The sequence below is a fragment of the Corvus moneduloides genome, chromosome W (genome assembly GCF_009650955.1).
Source record: "Corvus moneduloides isolate bCorMon1 chromosome W, bCorMon1.pri, whole genome shotgun sequence".
Lineage (NCBI taxonomy): Eukaryota > Metazoa > Chordata > Aves > Passeriformes > Corvidae > Corvus > Corvus moneduloides.
This window is the reverse complement of record NC_045510.1, coordinates 8425434-8451120: the sequence shown is the minus strand read 5'-3', so window position 1 is coordinate 8451120 and position 25687 is coordinate 8425434. Positions and strand designations below refer to the sequence as shown.

Below are 25687 nucleotides of genomic sequence, written 5' to 3'. Positions count from 1 at the left end.
AGACAATCGCACCCTGGGTTGCATGAAAAGAAGCATGGCCAGCAGGTCAAATGAGGTGATTCTTCTCCCCTACTTCACTCCCATGAGACCTCACTTAGAGTACTGCATTCAGCTCTGAGGTCCCCAGCACAAGCAAGACTTGTTAGAGTGGTTCCAGAGGAGGGACACAAAGATGATTAGAGGGCTGGAACACCTCTCCTATGAGGAAAGACAGAGAGTTGGGGATGTTCAGCCTGGAGAAGGGTCTAGGGAGTCTTTCAATACTTAGAGGGCTTATAAGAAAGGAACAAATTTCTAGTAGGGCCTGTAGCAGTAGGACAAGGGGCAATGATTGAACACTGAAAGAGGGGAGGTTTTGATTAGACATAAGAAACTGTTTACAATGAGGGTGGTGAGACACTGAAACAGGTTGCATAGAGAAGTTGTGGATGCCCCATACCTGGAAGTGTTCAAGGTCAGGTTGATCTAGTGTAAGATGTCCCTGCCCATACTGTGTTCAGTTTTGGGCCCCTGACTACAAGAAAGACATTGAGGTGCTGGAGCGTGTCCAGAGAAGGACAAGGAAGCTGGTGAAGGGTCTGGAGAGCAAGTCATATGAGGAGAGGGGCTGAGGGAGCTGGGGTTGTTTAGCCTGGAGAAGAGGAGGCTCGGGGGAGACCTTATCACTCTACAACTACCTGAAAGGAGGTTGCAGCAAGATTTTCAATCTCATCCACATTCTTATGCATGCAAGCATCCCCAGTGAACTGCACTGGTTTTGGCTGGGATAGAGTTAATTTTCTTCACAGTACCTGGTATGGGGCTGTGTTCTGGATTTGTGCTGAAAACAGTGTTGATAACACAGGGATGTTTTAGTTATTGCTGAGCAGGGCTTACACAGAGTCAAGGCCTTTTCTGCTTCTCACGCTGCCCCACCAATGAGTAGGCTGGGGGTGGACAAGAAGTCGGGAGGGGACACAGCTGGGACAGCTAACTGGGACCCTAACTGACCAAAGGGATATTCCATACTATATGATGTCATGCTCAGCAATACAATTAGGGGAGACATTGGCAGGGGCGCCACTGCTTGGGGACTGACTGGGCAGCTGGACTGGCTCAGTCGGTTGGTGAGCAATTGCTTTCATTTGCATCACTTGTCTTTCTTGGATTTTATTTGTACTCTCTTTGTTATATTTTTCTTTTCCTTATAATTTTTTATTCCTATCAGTGTTATCACTATTGTTTCTATTTTAAAATTATTAAACTGCTTTTATGTCAACCCATGAGTTTTTTCCTTTTTATTCTTCTGATTCTCTCCCCCATCCCACTGGGTGAGAGTGAGTGTCTGCGTGGTGCTTAGTTGACAGCTGGGATTAAACCATGACAGCACTGTACTATTTACATGTACAGAGTTAAACTAAATGTAAATATTTGCAAGACAAAGCCATGTATTACTGATTCTGCCAACATAATATGCTTTTTGCTACAGAAACATGTCAGCATGCCAGAACATCATAGTGATTAAGAAATATCCCCAAAGATTTAACATAGTTCTGAAGTACTTACTGTAGCTGGGGAGGCCCGTGTTGTATGAGTCACTGAATGACCAGAATTTTCCATTGAATTGCCAATCAGATAGGTCCCTCCTGAGCTGCTAATGAGCTGTCCTCCTGCAACACCCATCTGAATCCCTCCGGTGCCCACCATACTATGAGAGGAGACCACTGTAGTTGCCTGTGCAGAACTTCCTTCGAAGTAATTTCCCCCAGTGTTTTGGCTATACATCTGGGTTTCCGTGTAAGGATAAGTTGTTCGACTTCAGGAAAAGAAAATAAAAGAAGTAGTAGTTATTTATCTGAATTCTTTAAGTGAGGGAAACATCACTGTAGAAAAGAGTGTACAGTTGCTATAATCAAACTTAATAGGATTGGCAAAAACCCCCTGCATCTACACAAAATAACATTTCATATGTCAAAGTACTGAGTAATTAACTTGGACTCACTGTTAAAATAAGTATTCATTAAACTTAAAAGAAAATGGTTTTAGCCCCATCTGGAGATGAGTGGAGAAAAGTATGACAAAAATTGAAGATGTGAGAGGAAAATCTCATTCAAGTATTAATATATTATATAGTAATTTTAAAAATTGTTGTAACTTTTAAAATCCTCCAGTTAAAGCTGGATTTTTATTTATATGACATTTATTTTGTATACTGGTTTCAGCTGGAATAGAAGTAATTTTCTTCCTAGCAGCTGGTACAGTGCTGTGTTTTGGATTTAGGATGAGAATAATGTTGATAACACATTGATGTTTTAGTTGTTGCTATGTAGTGCTTATACTAAGTCAAGGACTTTTCAGCTTCTCATGTCCTGCCAGAATGAAGGCTGGGGGTGCTCAAGAAGCTAGGAGGGGGCACAGCCAGGACAGCTGACCCAAACAATATTCCATGTATGAGCTCAGAGCCCAGGAAGCCAACCACATCCTGGGCTGCATCAAAAGGAGACTTGGCAGCAGGTTGATGGAGGTGATTTTCCCCCTCTACTCAGCTCTTGTGAGACCCCATCTGGAGTACTGAGTACAGTTCTGGTGCCCTCAACATAAGAAGGACATGGAACTGTTGGAGCAAGTCCAGAGGAAGGCCATGAAGTTGATAAGAGGACTGGAGCACTTCCCCTATGAAAGGAATGAGAAGGAGATGTCTTTACAAACAGTGGGCCTGCTGGTAGATAAAGCCAGATACTGAGAGGTGAAAGAAGCAATGGGAGGAACCATAAATTCCATAGGAATTTCACTAATTGACACAGACTGTTACTCACTCAAGACCGTGTTAAATCCCTGGACTTAGAGAAAAAGAACAGAGACACAAGAAAAAAGAAAAATGTGTGTGTGGGGGGGAGTACACATTAAAAGGGCATCTGTACCTCTCAAGTACCTCAGTCAATGGGGAAAGAGAGGGAAATGCAGCCAGGAAATTAGGATAAAAAGGAGACTGCATCCTCTAACAATTTGAGAGACCCCATGGGAAATGCCCATGGCCTCTCCCTTTATTCGAATGAAGTAACAGGACTCCTCTGTCTCCTTTTTGGACATAAACCTCTGGTGTTTGTGGATTAATTTTCCTGACACCTACAAAGACAGGCTGAGAAAGTTGGGGCTATTCAGCCTGGAGAAGAGAAGGTTGCATGAAGACCTCATAGCAACCTTCCAGTATCTGAAGGGACCTACAGGGAAGCTGGAGAGGGACTCTTCATCAGGAACTGTAGTGATAGGACAAGGAGTAATGGATACAAATTGAAAGAGGGGAAATTTAGGTTAGACATAAGAAAAAAATTCTTTACTGTGAAGGTGGTGAGGCACCAGAACAGGTTGCCCAGGGAGGTTGTAGATGCCCCAACCCTGGCAGTGTTCAAGGCCAGGTTGGATAAGGCCTTGAGCAACCTGATCTAATGGGTGGTTTCCCTGCCCAGGGCAGGGGACTTGGGACTAGATGATCTTTAAGGCCCCTTCCAACCCATAACATTCTGTGATGTCATACTTAGCATATAAACTGGGAGGAGTTCACCAGGGGGCTGGAATCACAGCTCAGGGATGGGCTGGGCATCAGTCAGCAACTAGTGAGCCATTGCATTTTGCATCATTTGTTTTGTATATTCTATTCTTTTCTCTTCCTTTTTTAATCTTAGTAAACTTTCTTTATCTCAACCCATGAGGTTTACTATTCATAGAATCATTGAACCATAGAATCATCAAGGTTGAAAAAGACCTTTAAGATTATCAAGTCCAACCGTCAACCTCAACAGTTGTCAAGTCCAACTGTCAAACTACTTTTCCCAATTCTCTTCCCCATCCCACTGCAGGGAGGGAGGAGTGAGTGAACAGCTGTGTGGTGCTTAGTTGCTGGCTGGGGTTAAACCACAACAACTGTGTACATTACAAAACTGTAAACATGACAAAAAAATGTCAGCCAAGAGGGTCCTATATACAAGAGTCCTATAAATGCTTTGCTTTGTTTTCAAATTAACTGAAATTCTCTGGCTGAAGCTTGAAATTCCGAACTCATTTGTATTTTAAGACATTCAGTTCAGCAGAGTGAAATTTTAAATTGGACAGCAATATGTACAGTGTTATTACGAAAAAGAAGGAAAAACTAAAAAAGAACTACAATTTATGAAAGGGTTTGTGAAGGGAGTAAAAAAGTCAAAGGAACAGCAGCAATTTTCCACAATTCTTTCCAACTATTAAACCTTTGGGCCTCATTAACCAGTTAATCTTTGTTGGATGTTAGGATTTTTTTCTTTTTTTTTCTTGTTCTCTGAGGGAATTTTCTCCCATTTGTTGCTAAGAGATAATAACAACCGGTACTTAAGAGAGACAAAGGAAGTGGCCAAGGTGGGGGAAGGGGTGCAGCCAGCTGCACCCCCTTAGCCGGGGGCTTTTCTCTTGGGAAGGGCAGAGATACCATGAGATTCTGGCTGGGGGGCGAGGGGATGGACTCAGCTCCGAGCTCTCTCTCGCTCTCGGGATCGGAGGGGAGACAGGCTGGGGTCGCTGTGGGAAGAATTCGCCATCACTGCGGAGTCCCGTCTCCTACTATTTTCTTCTACCGTGAGTTTTGGGTTACTCTCCTGGCAGTTGAGTGAAAGGACTCTGTACACTATCATCAATTTGGTAGTAAGTTACATTGACTCCTAATCTATACTATTTCTTTGCTAGCTATAATATAGGTACCTTTATGTCATGCACTGTTTTATGTAATCTACTAGTAGTTCTTTTAGTTTATAATGTATAGTAAGTAACTCTGTTTAAGGCCTTTTGTCTGTTACCTCATATCTATTCAAAAAATAACTCATAATAGACCTAATAGACTGTCTTGGGGTGACTTTATGATGCTGTATCCCCTATCACCTGCTCTATGCCAGACATGAATTCTGTGCCTTTCTGTGCCTTTAAGCTGGGTCCGAGAGAAAGGGGGGGAAGCCGAGCGAATTCTTCAGTGCGGTTTATGTTCAAGGACACATACACTCCCCTGCGTTCTCACCGCTGCAGAGCCGAGGAAGCACCTTCCTGCTTTTCCCCAGCTCTCGGCTCCTTTTTCTCAGGAGAGAGACGGAAAGTTAAAATCTTTTGCTTTTTAGCTAGCCTGCTAGGTGAGGCAAGAAAGTTTTTCTGGGACTGTGGCTTTTTCTTCTTCTCCTGGAACTCTGTTCCGGTCTGGAACACCATCACCTGGAGGCCCCACACCGTGGCTCGGAGGGGCCCACACCACACCCCAACTCCGGAGAGAGCAGAGCCACACCTACAGAAAGGACTGTGAATCTACCAGGTCTTCTCCACAGCAAGAGGTTTTATTATTTAACATTATTCATTCTCTCCTGCCTGCATGCACCCTGCTTGTTAAATAAACAGCTTTTTTTTTTTTTTGTTTCACTTTCCTCCAAGAAATTTCTTTCCAAACCTGAGTGGAGGAGGGGCTGCTGGCACCTGCCTTCTATTAGAGGACACGTTCATTCCAGACGTTTCCTCCCAATTTGTCTCAAACCTAGACAGGGTCGTTCAAGCATGTGTATTGGGTCTGGCTGAGCTAGAGTTCATTTTCCCATAGCAGCCCTCCCAGTGCTGTGCTTTGCATTGGGAGCTGGAAAGGTGTTGATAACACACCAGTGTTTTGGCTGCTGCTGAGCAGCGCTGGCACACCATCAGCGCTGTCTAACCAACATCCTCCCCCCCCATCAAGGGGCTGGGAGTGGGCAAGATCCTGGGAGGGGACACAAATAGGCCAGATGACCCAAATTAACCAAAGGGATATTCCATACCATGTGATGTCAGCTTAGATATAAAAGCTAAAGGACGGAGGAAGAATGGTGGACATTTGCTATTTATGTTTGCCTTCCAGAGCAACCACTTCATGTGCTGAAGCCCTGCTTCCTGGGAAGTGTCTAAACATCACTTGCTGTATAAACTTTTTTTTTATCTGCTTATGTTCGTGCAAACTTTTGCTTTTGCTTTAGTAAACTGCCTTATCTCAACCTATTACTTGTTTTCCATCTTATTTTCTCTCCCCTGTCCCACTGGGAAGGAGAGTGATAAAACAGCTTGGTTGGGCACCTGGCATTCAGCTAATGTCAACCCACTACAACATGTTCATCCTGTTTGTTTCTCATACTGAGTGCATTGGTGTACAAGCATTTCAGCTATGCTCCTGATCCCTAAATCTAAATGTAAACATTCCCTCTTTCAGTTTAAAGCCACTGCCCCTTGTCCTGCCAGTACAAGCTCTGGCAAAAAGTGCCTCTCTGCCCCCTTTATATATTGAAAGGCTACAATAAGGTCTCCCTGGAGCCTTTTCTTCTCCAGGCTGAAAAAAACGAACTCTCATAATCTTTCCTCTTATGAGAGATGTTCCAGCCCTCTAATCATCTTTGTGGCCCTCCTCTGGACTTTCTCTAAAAGAACCGGATGTTGTACTCCGGGTGGGGTCTCATGAGAGTGAAGTAGAGGGGGAGAATTGACCTCCCTCAAACTGCTGGCCACACTTCCTTTTATGAAGCTGTACCGGTTTGGCTAAATTTAGAAATATATCCTCTGAGAGAAGGCAGGTCACCACCCCTCCCCCACCAGGTTCGGGGAAAATAAATTTTCCTCAAAGGAAAGTGAAAGAGATAAAAACTATTTATTTAACAAACAAATGGGAAAAGGAAAATAATGCTAAATAATAAAATCTCTTGCTGTGGAAAAAAACCTGGGAAAGTGTTAGAGTCCTCCCTTTGGTCTCCTCGGAGCTGGGGCTTGGCCCAGGGCCAGGCCCTCTGTGCTTGGTGGAAAGTCCTCCCGATGTGTTCTAATATTGAAGCAGTCCAGTGGAAAAGGGAGAAAATCTGAAATTCCAGGGAAGGGAAAAAAATTCAACTCTCAGTCTCTCTCCGGAGAAAAAGAAGCTGAACAACTGGCCAAAAAACTGACTCGGGAAACAGCAAGCCAGGTGCTTCCCCCCTCCCCTGCCGCAGCTGGGGAAAAAAAAAAAGTCATTATCTCTGTGTGACCTTGAACAAGCTGCAAACTGCTTTGAAAAAGTTTTGCTCAGTTTTTCCTTCCCCCTCTCAGGCTCAGTTTAGAGGCATAGAAAGGCACAAAGTTAATTTCTGGGCATAGGGCAGCGACATGGGATACACATCATAAAGTCACCCCAAGACATTCCACCCCTTATCCCATATCGTTGGCTTAATGCCCAAACTAATATATTCTAACTCTAAACACACACATCAATACATACATATATGTATACACAGCTATGTATGAACAGTGACAGTGACACTCAGCAAGCAGTGGTATACAGGCATTTCACATTACAGATGGTTTTCACACAACAATCAGATCTCCCTGTCGTACACAACGTGTTGTTCCATCTTTCTGCATTACCCACCATGTGCAACCAGGTCCCTGAGCAAAGACAACCCCACAGATGGGTTTGTCTGTACTCGAGGCAGAATTCATCCACCCAGTCTTTCCTAACAGACCTCTGACATGCACTACTGGGACCTTATATCCATCTGTTGTATGCAGGGATTCAGATTGGGCTGGACCAGCTCTATTGGTGGAACCTTGGGTGTTAACTAACCAGGTGGCCTTTGCTAGATGATGTTCCCAATTTTTGAAATTTCCCCCACCTAGTGCCTTCAGGGTAGTTTTCAACAATCCATTGCACTGTTCCACTTTGCCTGCAGCTGGTGCATGGTAAGGGATGTGGTACACCCACTCTATGCCATGTTCTCTAGCCCAGGTGTTTATAAGGCTATTCTTAAAATGAGTCCCATTGTCAGATTCAATTCTTTCAGGGGTACCATGCCTCCAAAGGACTTGCTTTTCAAGACCCAGGATGGTATTTCGGGCTGTAGCGTGAGGCACAGGGTAGGTCTCCAACCCTCCTGTGGTGGCTTCTACCATTGTGAGCACATAGCGCTTGCCTTGGCGGGTTTGAGGCAGTGTGATGTAATCAATCTGCCAGGCCTCCCCATACTTGTATTTGGACCATCGCCCACCATACCACAGGGGCTTCACCCGCTTGGCCTGCTTGATCGCAGCGCATGTCTCACAGTCATGGATCACCTGGGAGATACTATCCATGGTTAGATCCACCCCTCGGTCTCGTGCCCACTTATAAGTGGCATCTCTGCCCTGATGGCCTGAGGCATCACGGGCCCATCGAGCTAGGAACAACTCTCCTTTATGTTTCCAATCTAAGTCTATCTGTGACACTTCTATCTTTGCAGTCTGATCTACCTGTTTGTTGTTACGATATTCCTCATTAGCCCAACTCTTGGGGACACGGGCATCTACATGGCGGACTTTCATAGTTAGCTTTCTTACTCGGGCAGCGATGTCTTTCCACTCTTCAGCAGCCCAGATTGGTTTTCCCCTATGCTGCCAATTAGCTTGTTCCACTTTTCCAGCCATCCTCACAGAGCATTGGCTACCATCCATGAATCAGTGTAAAGGTAGAGCTTTGGCCACTTCTCTCTTTCAGCAATGTCCAGGGCTAGTTGAACAGCTTTGAGTTCAGCGAGTTGGCTTGATCCACCTTCTCCTTCAGTAGCTTCTGCAACCCGTCGTGTGGGACTCCATACGGCTGCTTTCCACTTTCGTTTCATCCCTACGATGCGACAAGAACCGTCAGTGAAAAGAGCGTAGCGTGTGTCTTCTGATGGCAGTTGGTTGTATGGTGGAGCTTCTTCAGCACGTGTCACTGGTTCTTGTTCCTCTTCATCAGTGAGACCAAAGTTTTCACCTTCAGGCCAATTTGTGATTATTTCCAAAATCCCAGGGCAGTTCAGTTTCCTGATACAGGCCCGCTGTGTGATGAGAGCAATCCATTTGCTCCATGTGGCATTGGTGGCATGGTGGGTAGAGGGAACCTTTGCTTTGAACATCCACCCCAGCACCGGTAGTCAGGGTGCCAGGAGGAGCTGTGCTTCAGCGCCAATTACCTCTGAGGCGGCTTGGATTCCTTCATAGGCTGCTAAGAGTTCCTTCTCTGTTGGGGTGTAGTTGGCTTCAGACCCTCTGTAGCTTCGGCTCCAAAATCCCAGTGGTCGACCTTGAGTCTCACCAGACACCTTCTGCCAAAGGTTCCAGGACAGACCATGGCTCCCAGCTGCAGAGTAGAGCATGTTCTTCACTTCGGGTCCTGTCCTGACTGGGCCAAGGGCTACCGCATGAGCGATTTCCTGCTTGATTTGGGCAAAAGCTTGTTGCTGTTCAGGGCCCCAGCAGAAATCGTTCTTCTTGCGAGTAACCAGGTAAAGAGGACTCACAATCTGGCTGTACTCAGGAATATGCATCCTCCAAAAGCCTATGGCACCTAGGAAAGCTTGCGTCTCCTTCTTGTTGGTTGGTGGAGACATTGCTGTGATCTTATTGATGACCTCGGTGGGAATCTGAAGCTGTCCATCTTGCCATTTCACTCCCAGGAACTGGATCTCTTGAGCACGTCCCTTGACTTTGCTCTTCTTGATGGCGAAACCAGCTTCCAGGACAATCCAGATAATTTTCTCTCCTTTCTCAAACACTTCTGTTGCGGTGTTCCCCCACAGAGTGATGTCATCAATGTACTGCAAATGTTCTGGAGCCTCACCCTTTTCTAGTGCAGTCTGGATCAGTCCATGGCAGATGGTGGGACTGTGCTTCCACCCCTGGGGCAGTCGGTTCCAGGTGTACTGCACACCCCTCCAGGTGAAGGCAAACTGAGGCCTGCACTCTGCTGCCAGAGGAATGGAGAAAAATGCATTAGCAATGTCAATAGTGGCGTACCACTTCGCTGCTTTGGACTCCAGCTCGTACTGGAGCTCCAACATGTCCGGCAGAGCAGTGCTCAATGGTGGAGTCACTTCATTAAAGGCACGATAGTCCACAGTCAATCTCCATTCTCCTTCTGATTTGTGCACAGGCCAAATGGGGCTGTTGAAGGGTGAGTGGGTCTTGCTGACCACCCCTTGGCTCTCCAGCTAACGGATCATCTTGTGGATGGGAATCACAGCATCTTGAGTTGTCCGGTACTGTTGGCGATGCACTGTCGAGGTAGCAATTGGTACTCTTTGTTCTTCCACCTTCAGAAGGCCTACTGCAGATGGGTTCTCTGATAGTCCAGGCAAAGTGTTCAATTGCTTAATGCCCTCTGTCTCCACAGCAGCTATTCCAAAAGCCCACCTGAGTCCCTTTGGGTCTCTGAAATACCCGTTCTGGAGGAAGTCAATTCCCAAAATGCACGGGGCCTCTGGGCCAGTCATAATGAGATGTTTCTTCCACTCATTTCCAGTCAGGCTCACCTCAGCTTCCACCAAGGTCAAATTTTGTGATCCACCTGTTACACCAGAAATAGAAACAGATTCTACCCCCACATGTTGCAATGGGATTATTGCACACTGCGCAGCAGTGTCAACCAAAATAGCCAGAGATCTGCCAGGATGAACCACGCTTCTCACAGAGATATGATGGAACTCCGTTTATTCTATTGTCAGACCCATAGTTATACCCTAATTCCCCAAGCACGCATAAGCAAGCTCCATACTATTGGGTTACAGCTACTGTTCATGCGGCCTTTAATAGCAAGCGATTGGTTACAGATTAATATGCACGCGACTAACTAACATAAGTCTTCCTCTCTCTGTGGTCAGCATCCCCCTCCCCAACATCCTGTTGCTTGCCACATCAGCATTGCTCCTCTCTTTTTTCCTCTAGTCAAAGACAGTTCACTAATATAGCTTGGATTTTGCACGTATACATGTCCCTGTTCACTCAGCCATTTCTCTACAATTCCCCCTTTTGCTTCTTGCACAAGCCAAGCCCGATGAACAACGTTCTCTAAAGCCTTCCGTATGCACCCAAAAACACAACAAAATATCTTGAGCACGATAGCGCACACTGCCTAAAACTTGTCTCAGGCACTTGATAACATTCTCGGCATAAACTACCTCGCTCATCTACATTCCAAGTTCCCCATGCAAGCTCTTCTCCACAGCCCCCACAGCGCAAGCACAAGCTATTATAACAGCGTAAACAATTCCTGCGGTGATTAGCATGCACACTCAGTGACTTTTCCCAGACTCCAAGTGGTCGTCCAAATGTGAGGTCGTCGGTCATCAAGCAGAGGTTCACTTTCCAAAGGTTGGGAACATCTGCTGTACGTGTCACGTCCTGGCTCAAAGTTGGGAGGTGGAGCGGAGGGCTCGACTGGAGCCCATTCCTGTAGTTGCAGGGCCGTCTGGGCCACACCCCTTCGGGACTGAATGGGACCTTGTTGTGGCTCCTGCTTTCAATTGAGCTTTTCTTCCATAGAAGACAGAGCACAAAGTGTTGTTTCATTTGATGCATTGCCTCTACCACTTGATGAGCCCATCTTTCCAATGATTGTGGGTTCACACAAGATCCTGGGGGATGAGCAGGTAGCTCATTTGTCGCCTCTGTCATTGGTATGTCATCATCTGGCAGAGGAACAGTCTGTGGCTCTGGCCGAAAAACAGTCTGTGGCAGAGAAGCAGTCTGTGGTCCGGGATGAATCTCTGCTGGCAGCGGAGGTGGAGGGGGTGGGCAAGCAGGGTAGAGGCGCTGCTGACAAGAAGGACCGCCCATTGCTCCGCCCATTGACTGGTCAACTGTAACTTCCGCGTTTACCTTCAGTTTGCTCTGAGGCATGGTGGTGGTAACTTCCTCTTTTGGCTCTGATTGCAAGAGCTCTTTCTCCTGCTCCCGCAGGAGCTCACTGACAGTCTCAAAGTGCTTCTCTGCTTTCTGCCCTTTTATCGCGCTCGGGCTTTTAAACAGTCCACTCAGCCCCCCCACGCTGTGTAGTTCGGGCAGGAGCGACAACACCAGCCGGTGTTGCAATTGCCTCCACCGCAGCCGCAGCTACTTTCGACTCAGCTTGCATATTTTTCAAGGCATTTATAACAGTTCTCCAGGTGGGCCCTAAGTTCGTCATTTCTTTCCCTTTTCCCTGGATAGTACAGTCCCACAGGTGATCCCCTACTTCCCTCCACTCGGCTGCATCAAAGAGGAGGGGGGGGACTCGCAAATGTCCATACTCCTGCGCCCATAAAACGAGCTTATTTAGATCCTTTTCCTTGACCTCCTCCCCTCGCTTAGCGAGGATACTGAGGAGTAATTTCTGTGCTGCCGCAAACTCTAAATCCATGCTAGCAGGGTATCACGGAGGGAAGGTAGCGACCCTTCTTACCGGCCTGACCGACGTCCTTTGACTCGCGGTCGACACTCTCTGCCCGCAGTATCTCTGTCACTCGTCGTCGTCACCCTCCTTTTGGTGATCAGTGAGCGTATCTTCCTCGGAGGAACGGTCCCTGGTCGGGCGCCAGAAATAGCCAGAGATCTGCCAGGATGAACCACGCTTCTCATAGAGATATGATGGAACTCCGTTTATTCTATTGTCAGACCCATAGTTATACCCTAATTCCCCAAGCACGCATAAGCAAGCTCCATACTATTGGGTTACAGCTACTGTTCATGCGGCCTTTAATAGCAAGCGATTGGTTACAGATTAATATGCACGCGACTAATTAACATAAGTCTTTCTCTTTCTATGGTCAGCATCCCCCTCCGCAATATCCTGTTACTTGCCACATCAGCATTGCTCCTCTCTTTTTTCCTCTAGTCAAGGACAGTTCACTAATATAGCTTGGATTGTGCACGTATACATGTCCCTGTTCACTCAGCCATTTCGCTACAAACCAAGGCATCGTATTTTTCTGGTTCTGATGTACCAGGCCAATGAATCCACACAGTCCAAAAAACACGGTTTTCCCTGACCTCTACCTGGCTAGAGGCAGGCCCCCTCTATGCCTGGTTATCCTTCTTTCCCTGGGCCTGCATCTTAGAGGTTCCTTCATGAGAATTGGACATGCCATCATCTTTTCCATCACTTCCGGCAGTTTGGCTACAGGCAACTGGAGCTACTTCCTTTTTGGTAGAACTTCCTTTCTGAGACTTGCGCTCCTTCAATTCACGCACTCGTGCTGCCAGAGCAGAGGTGGGTTGTCCACCCCACCTTTTCATGTCTTCCCCACTGTCACACAGGAATTTCCACAGCTCACTTCGTGGGATGTTCCTTCTCTCTGGGGAACGTCTGCGGAGAAGGCACTCTTTAATCTCCTGGTGACTCTTCTTCATTTCATCTTCCATTTGCTGCATACGTGTTTCCACAGCTGCGATTCTTGCATGTGTTGGGCCATGCACAGAGTCTGCATATATTCAGAGCTTCACTGCCCTATCCCACACAGTCTCATTCGCAGCGTAGTTCGGTTTCATTATTGCTAAAGCAGAAGCATATTCTTGTGGCCCAAGCTGTATGAGTTTTCACCATATATATGGATTAACTCTGGCCCGGTCTGGACTCCTCAATCCTGGGTCATCTGTGAAGACAACCTCTACCACCCCTAGTTCTCTCAGGCACTGGATCCCTTGTTCTATGGTATTCCACTGGGTTTGCTGCATGTAGAGATCATCTCCACACATATATCTTTCAATCACGCCTGTCAAGACCCGTCTCCAGAGACTGGTAGAGTCAGCCTCCCTTTTCATTGCTTGGCCGATCACTGGATCATGTGACAGGGATCCCAAATGCCTCGCTTCAGCACTGTCCAGCATCACATCATCACCTGCAGCATCCCAAATACGGACCATCCAACTTATTATGGATTCATCAGACCATTGGGTATAGTCCTTTCTTAGGCTGTGAAGGTCCTTTATGGACATGGACTCAGTAATGGTTTCTGTGCCTGAGTCAGTTGGTGGTTTTGAGGTTCCTTCCCCTGCATCTTTTGAGGTTCCTTCCCCTGCATTGTCCTCATCTTTCACTGGGCGATCAGTTTTGGTTGTGTGTTTTTTCCTCGTGACAGGAGCCACTGTCAATGGCTTAGACTCTCCATCTGGTTTGGGCTTGCTGTCTGGTATGGCTGCAGTCTGAGTGACTGGGGTGTCTGCAGGCTTTACTGATTTATCTTCCTGCCTCTCTACCTTTACCTGCTGCAGTGTGCGATAGGCATATGCCAAAGCCCAACATATTGCAAAGATCTTTTTCTCAGAATTTTCATTGTATTTCTCTTTCAGATATTTCCCCACCTCAGCTGGTTTCTGAATTTGTTCAGATGGGAAATCCCAAACTATCGGGTCAGAGAATTTCTTTAGGGTTTGGCCGATGTCCTCCCATTCCCCACACCGCTCAGGATTTTCCACCTCTGGGTCAGGTGTCTCAGCAGTCACCCCGGAAATCTGAGCTCTTATTCTAGACAAGCTGCAAACCACATAGAGGAAGCTTACCAGATTAAATACCAGGAGGGTGGTCTCTTTAACATCCAGGGGATACTGAACATTCTCAAAAGATAACCTATCAAATTTAAAGGGAAGGGAAACCCCGTCTCCTCCTCCTCTAACAATCTGGGTGCAATTACTAATAAATTCCCAAAACAGGCTACTGAAGCTAGGACTGGAGTTAGGGCGGAGAAACCGCATATCATACACACTTCAAACAGCTGCCCGTACCTCTGTTAACTTCTTATAAATCATTATCACCGAGCACAGCAAAATAGAAATCCTTATTCGTAGCCCTTCTCTGTAAAATTTACATATCAGGGACAATATTGGAGCAAGTTGTGGATAGGCAAACAACCCTAGGGACCAAAAAAGCACTAATACCTCAATGAAGCCTAAGGATCAGAAAGACATGAGTACATCAAGCCAGAGAGACATTATGAACTCAACCAGCATGGTGACTACTTTACCCCAACACAGGATAAGTAAATTCAAACCAAAATGTGATTACTACAGGTTTTTTCACTTTCCTTCGAGCCACGCAGTTGGGCGCCACTAAATTTGTTCCGGTTTGGCTAAATTTAGAAATATATCCTCTGAGAGAAGGCAGGTCACCACCCCTCCCCCACCAGGTTCGGGGAAAATAAATTTTCCTCAAAGGAAAGTGAAAGAGATAAAAACTATTTATTTAACAAACACATGGGAAAAGGAAAATAATGCTAAATAATAAAATCTCTCGCTGTGGAGGAAAAACCTGGGAAAGTGTTAGAGTCCTCCCTTTGGTCTCCTCGGAGCTGGGGCTTGGCCCAGGGCCAGGCCCTCTGTGCTTGGTGGAAAGTCCTCCCGATGTGTTCTAATATTGAAGCAGTCCAGTGGAAAAGGGAGAAAATCTGAAATTCCAGGGAAGGGAAAAAAAATTCAACTCTCAGTCTCTCTCCGGAGAAAAAGAAGCTGAACAACTGGCCAAAAAACTGACTCGGGAAACAGCAAGCCAGGTGCTTCCCCCCTCCCCTGCCACAGCTGGGGAAAAAAAAAAAAGTCGTTATCTCTGTGTGACCTTGAACAAGCTGCAAACTGCTTTGAAAAAGTTTTGCTCAGTTTTTCCTTCCCCCTCTCAGGCTCAGTTTAGAGGCATAGAAAGGCACAAAGTTAATTTCTGGGCATAGGGCAGCGATATGGGATACACATCATAAAGTCACCCCACGACAGAAGCCCAGGATGTGATTGGTTTTCTGAGCTGCAAGCGCTCATTGCGAGCCCATGACCAACTTTTCATCCACCAGCATATCCCCAAGTCCATCTCTTCAGGACTGCCCTCGATCCATTCATCCCCAGTCTGCATTGATACTGGGGATTGACCTTATCCAGGTGCAGGACCTTGCACTTGGTCTTGGTGAACTTCATGAGGTTTGCATGGGCCCACTCCTCTCTAGCCTGTCAATATCCCTCTGGATGGCATCCCTTCCCTTAGCCATGTCAACTGCACCACTCAGTTTGGTGTCATCTGAAAACTTGCTGAGGGTGCACTCAAACTCACTATGTCATTGATGAAGATATTAAACAGCATTGGTCTCAATATGGACCCCTGACAGACACCACTTGTCACTGGTTTCCACTTGAACACTGCACTATTGACTGTAACTCTTTGGACATAGCCATCCAGCAAATTCATCTAACAGTCCCCATATCTCTCCAATTTAGTGGTCAGAATATTTTGGGGGACCATTTGAAAGGCCTTACAGAAGTCCAGGTAGATGACATCCATAGCTCTTCCCTTTTCCACTGATTCAGTCGCTCCATTGTAGAAGACCACTAAAATAATCATGCACAATTTGCCTTTAGTGAAGCCATGCTGGCTGTGCTAATCTCCTCCCTGTCATCCGTATGCCTCAATATATATTCCAGGAGGATCTGTCCTATGATCTTACTGGGCACGGAGGTGAGGTCTACTGGTTGGTAGTTCCCAGGGTGGTCCTTTTAACATTTTTTATAAATGGGTGCAATGTTTCCTTTTTTCCAGTCATCAGGGATGTGGTCTGACTGCCATAACTTCTCAAATATAATGGACAATGGCTTAGCAACCACATCAGCAAATTCCCTCAGGACCCTGGCATGCATCTTGTGTCGTCCCATGGATTTATGTATGCTCAGGTTTCTTAGGTGGTCACAAACCCGATCTTCTCCTATGATGGGAGGAACTGCTTCCTCCCTGTCTTGGATATAGACCTTGAGGTTAAGGTTGTGGGAAGAGAGATTGCTGGTGTCAGGGTGGTTGAAGTTCCCCAGGAGGATCAGAGCCTGTGAGCGCGATTCTTCCTGCAGTTGAAGTAAGAATGCTTAATTGACATCCTCACCTTGATCGGGCAGCCTGTAGTAAACACCAACCACGAGGTTTCCTTTGTTGGCTTTTCCCTTATTTTTACCCAAAAGGTCTCAACCCATTCAGCACTGGTTTTCAAAGACAGCTCTCTCCAGTCAATCAATTTTTTTTTACATAGAAGGCAACCCCTCCACCCCTTCTTCCTTGCCTGTGCTTTCTGAACGGTTTATAGCCATCAATTGCAGCGCTCCAGTCATGCAATTTGTCCTACCAAATCTCAGTGATAGCAATTAAATCATAGCTTTCCAGGTGCACAGAGGCTTCCATCTTTTCCTGTCTGTTATCCATGCTACATGCATTGCTATAGAGGCACTTTAGTGGGCCTATTGACCTTGTCACCTTTTTAGAGGAACACAACCTAATTCCTTTGTGGCATGTCACAGGTGTCTCTCTGTTGGTTTCTAACACATCAGTGGCCTCTGGTTCTTTTGTCTGGATGGCAAATAGATCCTTCAGTGCATCTCAGTAAGGAATCTTTAAGATTCACAGAGCATCCACTATTGCCCAAAAAAGTATAAAACTAGTGCAGATAGTCTCCTATGTCCTTTGAGCTGGGCAGGGGGTGGGGGGTGTGCACTAGACAATCTTCAGAGCTGTCTTGCTATATGTATGGGCAATATCTTTGTGTTTGTCCTAAGTAGTCTGTCCCTGCTTCCACCTTCTGTGTACTTCCGTTTCGTGTCTGATTTCACTTTGGAGATCCATTTGCTTGGGTGGTGGTGGCTGTTCCCCAGCCAGTTCGAACCATGGGAAGCCAATGCCAGCAGCAGCAATGGCAGTAGTAGCAGCAGCAGTAGTATTTGCTGTGTGCTGAGAAGACTGTGATGCTTATGAAGTCCTGGAGGGTGTTTGAGGAGTTTTCTGGGCCCCCAATACCCTTGGGCTGTGTGTGTGTGTAGGGACTAGCCGGCAGGCAACAGGTCTCATAAGAGGGGCGTGAGAGAGTTGGGTGATCCCCACTGTTGGTGCAGCCACTTCAAACCACAGGAATCCACATGTAACTGGCCCCTAGGAAGTGCCAGTGACCAGGGTGTGGTGCTGTAGGGAACAGTGCCTGAGAAGAATGGCGCAAGAGATTGTGCAGCAGTTCAAGCAGAAGGGTGCATGAGAAAGGCAGCACATCCTACTAGATGTTGGACTGCTGCCTGCTCTGCTAACACAGTCCTATGCTGCAGCCCAAATGGTCACCCCAAATAGCTGTTGGCTGTGCAAGCCTATCCAGCAGCTTGAGGTCTCCAGGGAATCATAGGACCTTTTTAGGCAGTGCTTTGGGATTGTTGAAAACATGGTGGTAGAGACCAGATGAGAGCTGTACTCTGCAGCAGGCAGGAATTGGCTGTCTAGCCAGGCTAGCCTGGAATGAGTGGAGGCAGCCACCCAGACCGAGCTTCCTATCAGGGAAGCTGCTGTCCAGGTGGAGGGCTGTAAAAACTGCACATCATGCTCCTGGGTGGAGGAGATGCAGAAGGAAGTCACTAGGTTATGCTGTATTAGGGAGGGGTGTGAAGATCCATCCTTAAGGGGAAGGGAGCACCTAAGATTCATAAATGCTCGTGTTCGAAAGGAAAGGCAAAAGTCAGAGGGTCCACAAACAATGAGAAAGTTTTATTAGTAAATTACACACTTGGCATGGAATTTGGTATGTTAGTCCCTGACCTACTATATAAGCACACAGCAGTGGGTTTTGGAAAAGGGGTAGGGTGAAAGGAAAAACAGAAAGGAAGAGATTAAAGAGGGAAAGAGAAAAAGAAAGAGATAAAAAGAGATCACCAGTCCTGGTTCCAGCATCAATCCAGCTGATGGGATGTCAGTTCTGGTTTCAGTGTTCATCCATCTTATAATCCTGGTTTTAGCATCAGTCCAGCAGCATTGGTCCGGCTGATGAGATGTCCAGGGTCCTGGGGGCACTGCCCAGGCTTGGGGGGGTGGGTACATTTTTCTGGATAGGTTTCTCTACCCTGAAGACAGGTTTCTCTCTTTCTATGCACATTAATTCTCATGTGCAGTCCATTCTTTCAGACCTTTCTGGAAATGGTCTGGAGGGCTTTCAGGGCTCTTTGGTGGTCTTAATCTCCCCCTATAGTCCATGCCCACTTCTTGGCCTCATTCCTGTGATTGCACTGTACTGTGCTGTGCTTATCTCCAGGAACTACAACAAGGATGTTTATCCCAGAAAAGTGCTGCCTTACCTCCACATGGCCCCCCTTCTCAAGCCAAATCTTGTTTTTTCTCATGGTGGCCAGTCCTTGGTTGGCTCCACAGCCATCTGGTTATCAGTGTTTGAGACATACACATTAGCCCCTTATCTTCTGGGAATCAAGAGCTCAAAGGGTGTCACTTTGGACTGCTGTTTATAGGGTTGTTGGAGAATGGGCTTTAGTCATAGTAATTTTCCATCCTGGCTGCAATTCGAGTCAGTAACTTTCTTTGAAGGTCCAATAACAAAAATATTATTCTACTTGGGTTGTTTTTCAGGCAAGAAAAATAAGTTTCCAATGCTGTTTGTTAAAAAAGAGAAATCACAGAATAAGCTGAGTTGTTAGTTCCTGGGAACAGACAGTGTTTCTGATAAGCTCAAGAGGGGCTTAGTCCAAGTGCAGTTAGTCAAGGCCAAGGCCTAATGAGCATTTTTCAGATCATAGTGCAGCCTGGGGAGGAGGGCAGGAGGATGCACCCCACGACTAAAGTCAGCTTTTCTGGGCCTTTACAAGGGGGAACAAGAAACAGAGTACTATTTGAGGTGTTGCAAGAATAAATACTAGGACCCCATGTCACTGACCTCCAAGGATTACCAGACAAAGAGCTGCAGTGGCAAACACACAGCACCTTGGAGAAGGAGGCACCATGGTCTTTGGTGAACCATGGGAACAGGATATTGCTTCACTCCCCTTCCTTGTATGTACCAACCAGCAAAAGATATGAAGCCTTAGCAGTGGGCAAAACCAATGAGCGATTCACAGGGAGAAACTGCAACAGCAGGACATACTAAAAGCTGCAAAAGAAAGCAGCAAGTGCTAAGAGTGGGTGAGAGGCATCAAGGCACCCATCTGCCATCCTGATATACAGTCAAGGGAAGTTTGCTGCTTGACAGGAGCCAAGATCCAGGATGTCACAGAGAAACTACCACAACTGGCTAAAAGCGCAGACTACTATCCACTACTTTTCCACATGGGCACCAATGACATGGTAAAGCAATGTCTGGACAAGATCAAGCAGGACTTAAAAACCCTGGGGCTTCAAGTGAAGGGGACAGGTGTCCAAGTGATCTTCTCCTTTGTCTTGCCAGTCAGGAATAGGGGTGCAGGCAGAAGTCAATGCATCATGCAAATCAATACCTGGTTTTGTGGATGGTGTTGTCCCCAGGGCTTTGGTTTCTATGGTCACAGGACGTTCTTCGATGAATGCAGCCTATTGAGAAGAGTTGGAATCTACTGATCTAGAAGAGGAGGCAGGAGAATCTTTGCCAGCATATTGACTGACTTAGTGAATCGTGCTTTAAACTAATAAACTTGGGGCGGTGGGGTCCAAAGCTGTGACACCTGTATATCCACGAGCAACAGGGTGGATGAGCATACCTACCGGAGTAGTGAGAAATGCTCCCCAACCCTCTCCAAAGTCAAAAACCCCAAGTCCAGCCACCTCAAGTGCATGTATACATAGTCTGGGCAACAAACAGGAGGAACTGGAGCTCCATGCCCAGTATGACAGTTATGATGTCATAAGAGTCAAAGAAGCTTGGGGGGAAAACTCATATGTGACAGACCACAATGGATGGCTACAAATTCTTTTGAAAAGATTGGAAGGGAAGAACAGAAGGTAGAGTTGCACTTTATGTAAAAGATAAATTTGAATTTATGAAGGTGAGATGTGGAGATCACAAAAGTTCTATCATTGAATAACTTTGGATCAAGATTGGAGGGATTGTCACCAAGGGGGATCTCATGGTAAGTATCTGTTACTGACCTCCCAAGCAGGATGATGAGACTAATGAAACCTTACTTTGGCTGCTCAAGGAATTCTTAGGCTGACAGAACCTGGTCCTCATGGGTGGCTTCAATTACCTGGACACTTGTTGGGAAAACAACACAGCAGGGCACAAGTCAACCATCAAGTTCTCAGAATGCACTGAGGACTGCTTCCTGCTACAGATACTAGACATGCCAACTAGGAGCAGTTCATTGCTGGATTTACTGCTTGCAAACTGAGAAGACTTACTTGACAAGATAACTGCCAATAGTAGCCTTGGATACAGCAATCACAACGTTGTGGAGTTTAATATCCTGCCAAGCACACTGAAGACCAGTAGTAGGACAAAGACCCTGGATTTTAAAAGAGCCAACTTGAAGATGCTCAGAGCCCAGGTGTGAGGCATTCAATGGAAATCGTCCATGAAGTGAAAAGGAGTTTGTGAGAGCAGGGAGTTATTGAAGAACAGTCTCTTGGAAGCACAAGAACAGTCCATCCCCCTACAAAGGGAAAGGAAGGCAGAACAAGATGCCACCCTGGCTTAACAATGAGCTTATGGGTGTGCTTAAAAGCAAAAAAGAAACATATCAGGTATGGAAAGACAGCCAAATAGCCATTGAGGACCATAAGAACCTTGCTAGGGCATGAAGAGATGCAGTCAGGAAGGCTAAAGCTCAGCTAGAATTGAAAATGGCCAGAGAACAAGAAGAAAGGATTCTTCAGGTATGTCAATCAGAAAAGGGAAGTCAAAGAAGGTGTACCCTACCTCTCCCAATAAACAAGGCTGGCAGATGGGTAACAACAGACGAGGAGAAGGCTGAGGTACTCAACAAATTTTTTGCCAGTCTTCAATGGCAACGTCTCTCCCACACATCTTGAGTAGATGGACTGCAAGATGGGGGACTGGGGGAGCAAAGTCCGTCCCACTGATTGTGTTTGTGACCACTTGAAGAAACTGAACAGACATGAGTCTATGAGACTTGATGAGATGAATCACAGTCCCGAGGGAATTGGCTCATGTATTTGCAAAGCCATTCTCCATATTTGAAAAAACATGGAGGTCAAGTGAAGTCCCAGGTGACTGGAAACAGGGAAACATTGTACCCATTTTAAAAAGGGTAGAAAGGAGGACCCTGGGAACTACTAGCCTGTCAGCCTCACTTCTGTGCCAGGGAAGATCATGGAACAGATCCTCCTAGAAGCTGTGCTAAGGCACATGGAGGACAGGGAGGTGATTTGGGACAGCCAGTATGGCTTCACCGAGGGCAAGTCCTGCCTGACCAACCTAGTGGCCTTCTATGATGGAGTGACTCTATCAGTGGACAAGGGAAGGGCTACAGATGTCATTTATCTGGACTTCTGTAAAGCCTTTGATATGGTCCCCTACAACATCCTTCTCTCTAAATTGAAGAGAGATGGATTCAGTGGGTGGACTGTTAGGTGGATGAGGAATTGGTTGGATGGTCTCATCCAGAGGGTAGTGGTTAACAGCTCAATGTTCACATGAAGATCAGTAATGAGTGGTGTCTCTCAGGGGTCCATTTTGGAACCAGTGTTATTTAATATCTTCATTAATGACATAGACAATGGGACTGAGTGCAGCCTCAGCAAGTTTGCAGATAACACCAAGCTGAGTGGTGAAGTTGACAAGCTGGAGGGAAGGGATGCCATCAAAGGCAATCTTGACAAGCTAGAGAGGTGGGCCTGTGCAAACCTCATGAATTTCAATGACGCCACATACAAGGTCCTGCACCTGTGTGGGGGAATACCATGCAAATATACAGGGCGGGTAGAGAATGGATCAAGGGCAGCCATGCAGACAAGGACTTGGAGGTGTCGGCTGATGACAAGATGAACATGACCTGGTAGTCATAGCATCACAGAATCATAGAATCATTAAAGTTGGAAAAGACCTCCAAGATCATCAAGTCCAACCTTTGACCTAATACCACCATGTCAACTAAACCATATTGTAAAGTGCATGTCCACTCATGTTTTGAACACTTCCAAGGATGGTGAATCCATCATTTCCCTGGGGAGCCTTTTCCAATGCTTAACCATGCTTTCAGTGAATAAATTTTTCCTAATATCCAACCTGAACCTCCCCTGGTGCAACCTGAGGCCATTTCCCCTTGTACTGTTGCTAGTTGCCTGGGCGAAGAGGCCAACCTTCACCTCACCACAACCTCCTTTCAGGTAGAGCTCGATAAGGTGTCCCCTGAGCCTCCTTTCTCCAGACTAAACAACCCCAGTTCCCTCAGCTGGTCCTCATAAGACTCATGCATTAGACTCTTCATCAGCTTTGGTACCCTTCTTTGGACATGTTCCAACATCTTAATGTCCTTCCTGTAGTGAGGGGCCCAAAACTGAACACAGTATTTGAGGTGTGGCCTTGCCAGTGCCAAGTACAGAAGGACAATCGCTTCCCTGTTCCTGCTGGCCACATTATTTCTGATACAGGCCAGGATGCCATTGGCCTTCTTGGCCATCTGGGCACACTGATGGCTCATGTTCAGCTGGCAATTGACTAACACCTCCAGGTCCTTTTCTGCCAGGCAGCTTTCCAGCCACTCTTCTCCAAGCCTGTAGCATTGCATGGGGTTGTTATGACCCAAGTGCACGACCTGGCACTTGGCCTTGTTGAACCTCATACAGTTCACCTCAGTCCATCAATTCAGCCTGTCCAGACCCCTCTCTGTAGGGGTGATCTGCTCCAAAACATTCCACCCTTGGCTGGATCCCATCAAGTCCCATAGACTTGTGTATGTCTAACTGATGTAGCAAGTAGTGATATATTTGCTAGGTGGAAGGAGTCCCACAACTGGAGTGCTGGGATGGAGGGGTACAGGCTGTTTAGGAGGGATAGGCAGGGCAGGTAAGATGGAGATGTGGCACTATATGTAAGGAAGAGGTTTGATTGTACAGCCCTTACAGTTGGCAATGATGTGGTAGAGAGCCTCTGAGTGAGGCTTAAGGGGATGAAAAACAAAGGAGATATTATAGTGGGTGTTTATTACTGATCACCCAGCCAGGATGTAAGCAGTGATGAGTTATTCTGTAAGCAATTAGGAGAAATTGCTGGATCAGTAGCCCTTGTCCTTATGAGAGATTCCAACTTCCCAGACATCAAGTGGGAATATCATCCTGCTGACACGAGCAGGCCTTGGGAAGTCTTGAAGCTTGTGGGAGGTAATTTCTTGTCACAAGTACTCTGTGAGCCAACTAGGAAAGATGCCCTCCTAGACCTGTTGTTTGTGACTAGAGAAGGACTCTTGGGAGATGTGATGGTTGGTGGCTGTCTTGGCCACAGTGACCATGAAATGGTTGAGTTTAAAATTTTAAGTGTAATGAGAAAAAAGGTAAGCAGAGTTGCTACCCTGGATTTCAAGAGAGCAATCTTTAAGCTATTCATGGAGCTAATTAGAAGATTACCCTGCGAATCTGCTTTGAGGGCTTAGGGGCCCATGAATGCTGGTCAGTCTTTAAGAACCACCTTTAAGAAGCACAGGAGAAGGCAATTCCACTGTGTCAAAAGTCAAACAAGTGGGGCAGAAAACCAAATCAGGTGAACAGGGAACTCCTCGTGGAGCTCAAGAGGAAAAAGAAACTGTAGACTCTCTGGAAGCAAGGTTAGGCTTTGCAGGAAGATTATAGAGCTGTGGTTCATATTTGCAGGGAGAAGACAAGAAAAGCAAAGCTCAAATAGAGTTGAAACTGGCCAGGGTTGTGTCAGATAACAAGAAAGACTTTTTAAAATACATTAATAGCAAGACCACGTCTAAAGAAAACATTGGACTGATACTTGTTGAAGATGGTCACCTGACTAATAGGGATGAAGAAAAAACAAAGGCATTACATTCTTTTTTTGCCTCAATCTTTAATGATATTGATAGACTTTGGGCTGCCCAGTCCTTTGAGTTGGAGGACAATGACTGAGGGAACAGTGGTTTTCCATTTGTGGACACTGAAATTGTAAGGGACCAGTTGTATCAGCTGAATGTTCACAAGTCGATGGGTCCTGATGGGATTCGTCCCAGAGTTCCAAAGGAGCTAGAGGATGTTATGACAGGACCCATCTCGATCTTCTGCCAAATGTTTTGGGAGTCTGAGGAAGTCCCTGCTGACTGGAAGATGGCCAATGCTATTCCTAGTTACAAGAAGGGTATGAGGGAAGACCCAGGGAAATACAGACCTGTTAGTCTAACCTCAATTCCTGGAAAAATTATGGAGAAGATAATACTGGGTGCTACTGAAAGACATTCAAAGAACAATGCAGTCATCAGGCACAATCAACAAGCGTTCGCAAAGGGAAAGTCCTGTTTAATTTGGTATCCTTCTATAATAAGATCACCTACCTAGTGGATGAAAGGAAGATGATGGATGTAGTTTTTCTGGATTTTATTAAGGCCTTTGATACTGTCCCTCACAGTATCCTTCTGGAAAAGTTGTCCAACTGTGAGATGAGCAGGTTCATGGTGCACTGGGTGAAGAACTGCCTGGATGACAGAGCTCAAAGGGTTGTAGTGAATGGGGCTACATCTGGCTGGCAACTGGTCACTAGCAGTGTTCCTCAGGGTTTAATTTAGGGGCCAGTTCTGTTCAATATCTTTATCAATGATCTGGATGCAGGAGTTGGATGCACCATTAGCAAGTTTGCTGATGATACCAAACTGCGGGGAGCTGCTGACTCTCTCGAGGGACAAGAGGCCTTGCAGAGGGATCTGGATAGATTGGAGCAATCATCAATGGCATGAAAATTAACAAGTCCAAATGCCAGATTCTGAACCTGTGACAGAATAATGCCAGGCACAATTATAGATTGGGAGAGTAATGGCTGGAGAGCACCCTTGCAGAAAGGGATCTGGGGGTGCTGGTTGACAGGAGGCTCAATATGAGTCAGCAGTGAGCCCTAGCAACCAAGAAGACAAACTGCATCTTGGGGGGCATTAGGAACAACCTAACCCTAAAGGGATTCCCTGCTCATGACAGTGGAGTTGGACCTTTGAAGGTCGCTTCTAACCCAAACCATAAGATAATGGTTCAGAGGGC

General features: G+C 46.3%; 1 protein-coding gene across 2 annotated transcripts in view; it reads right to left on the bottom strand.

Moving 5' to 3' along the window:
• The window catches only part of LOC116437448 (transcription factor RFX3-like), a 140252-nt gene that overhangs the window by 78547 nt on the left and 36018 nt on the right, over positions 1–25687 (bottom strand). For both annotated transcript variants that reach the window (XM_032095095.1, XM_032095094.1), the window contains exon 3: positions 1546–1795. In XM_032095095.1, the coding sequence (XP_031950986.1) occupies positions 1546–1795 (250 nt within the window). The remainder of the gene's footprint in view (positions 1–1545; positions 1796–25687) is intronic.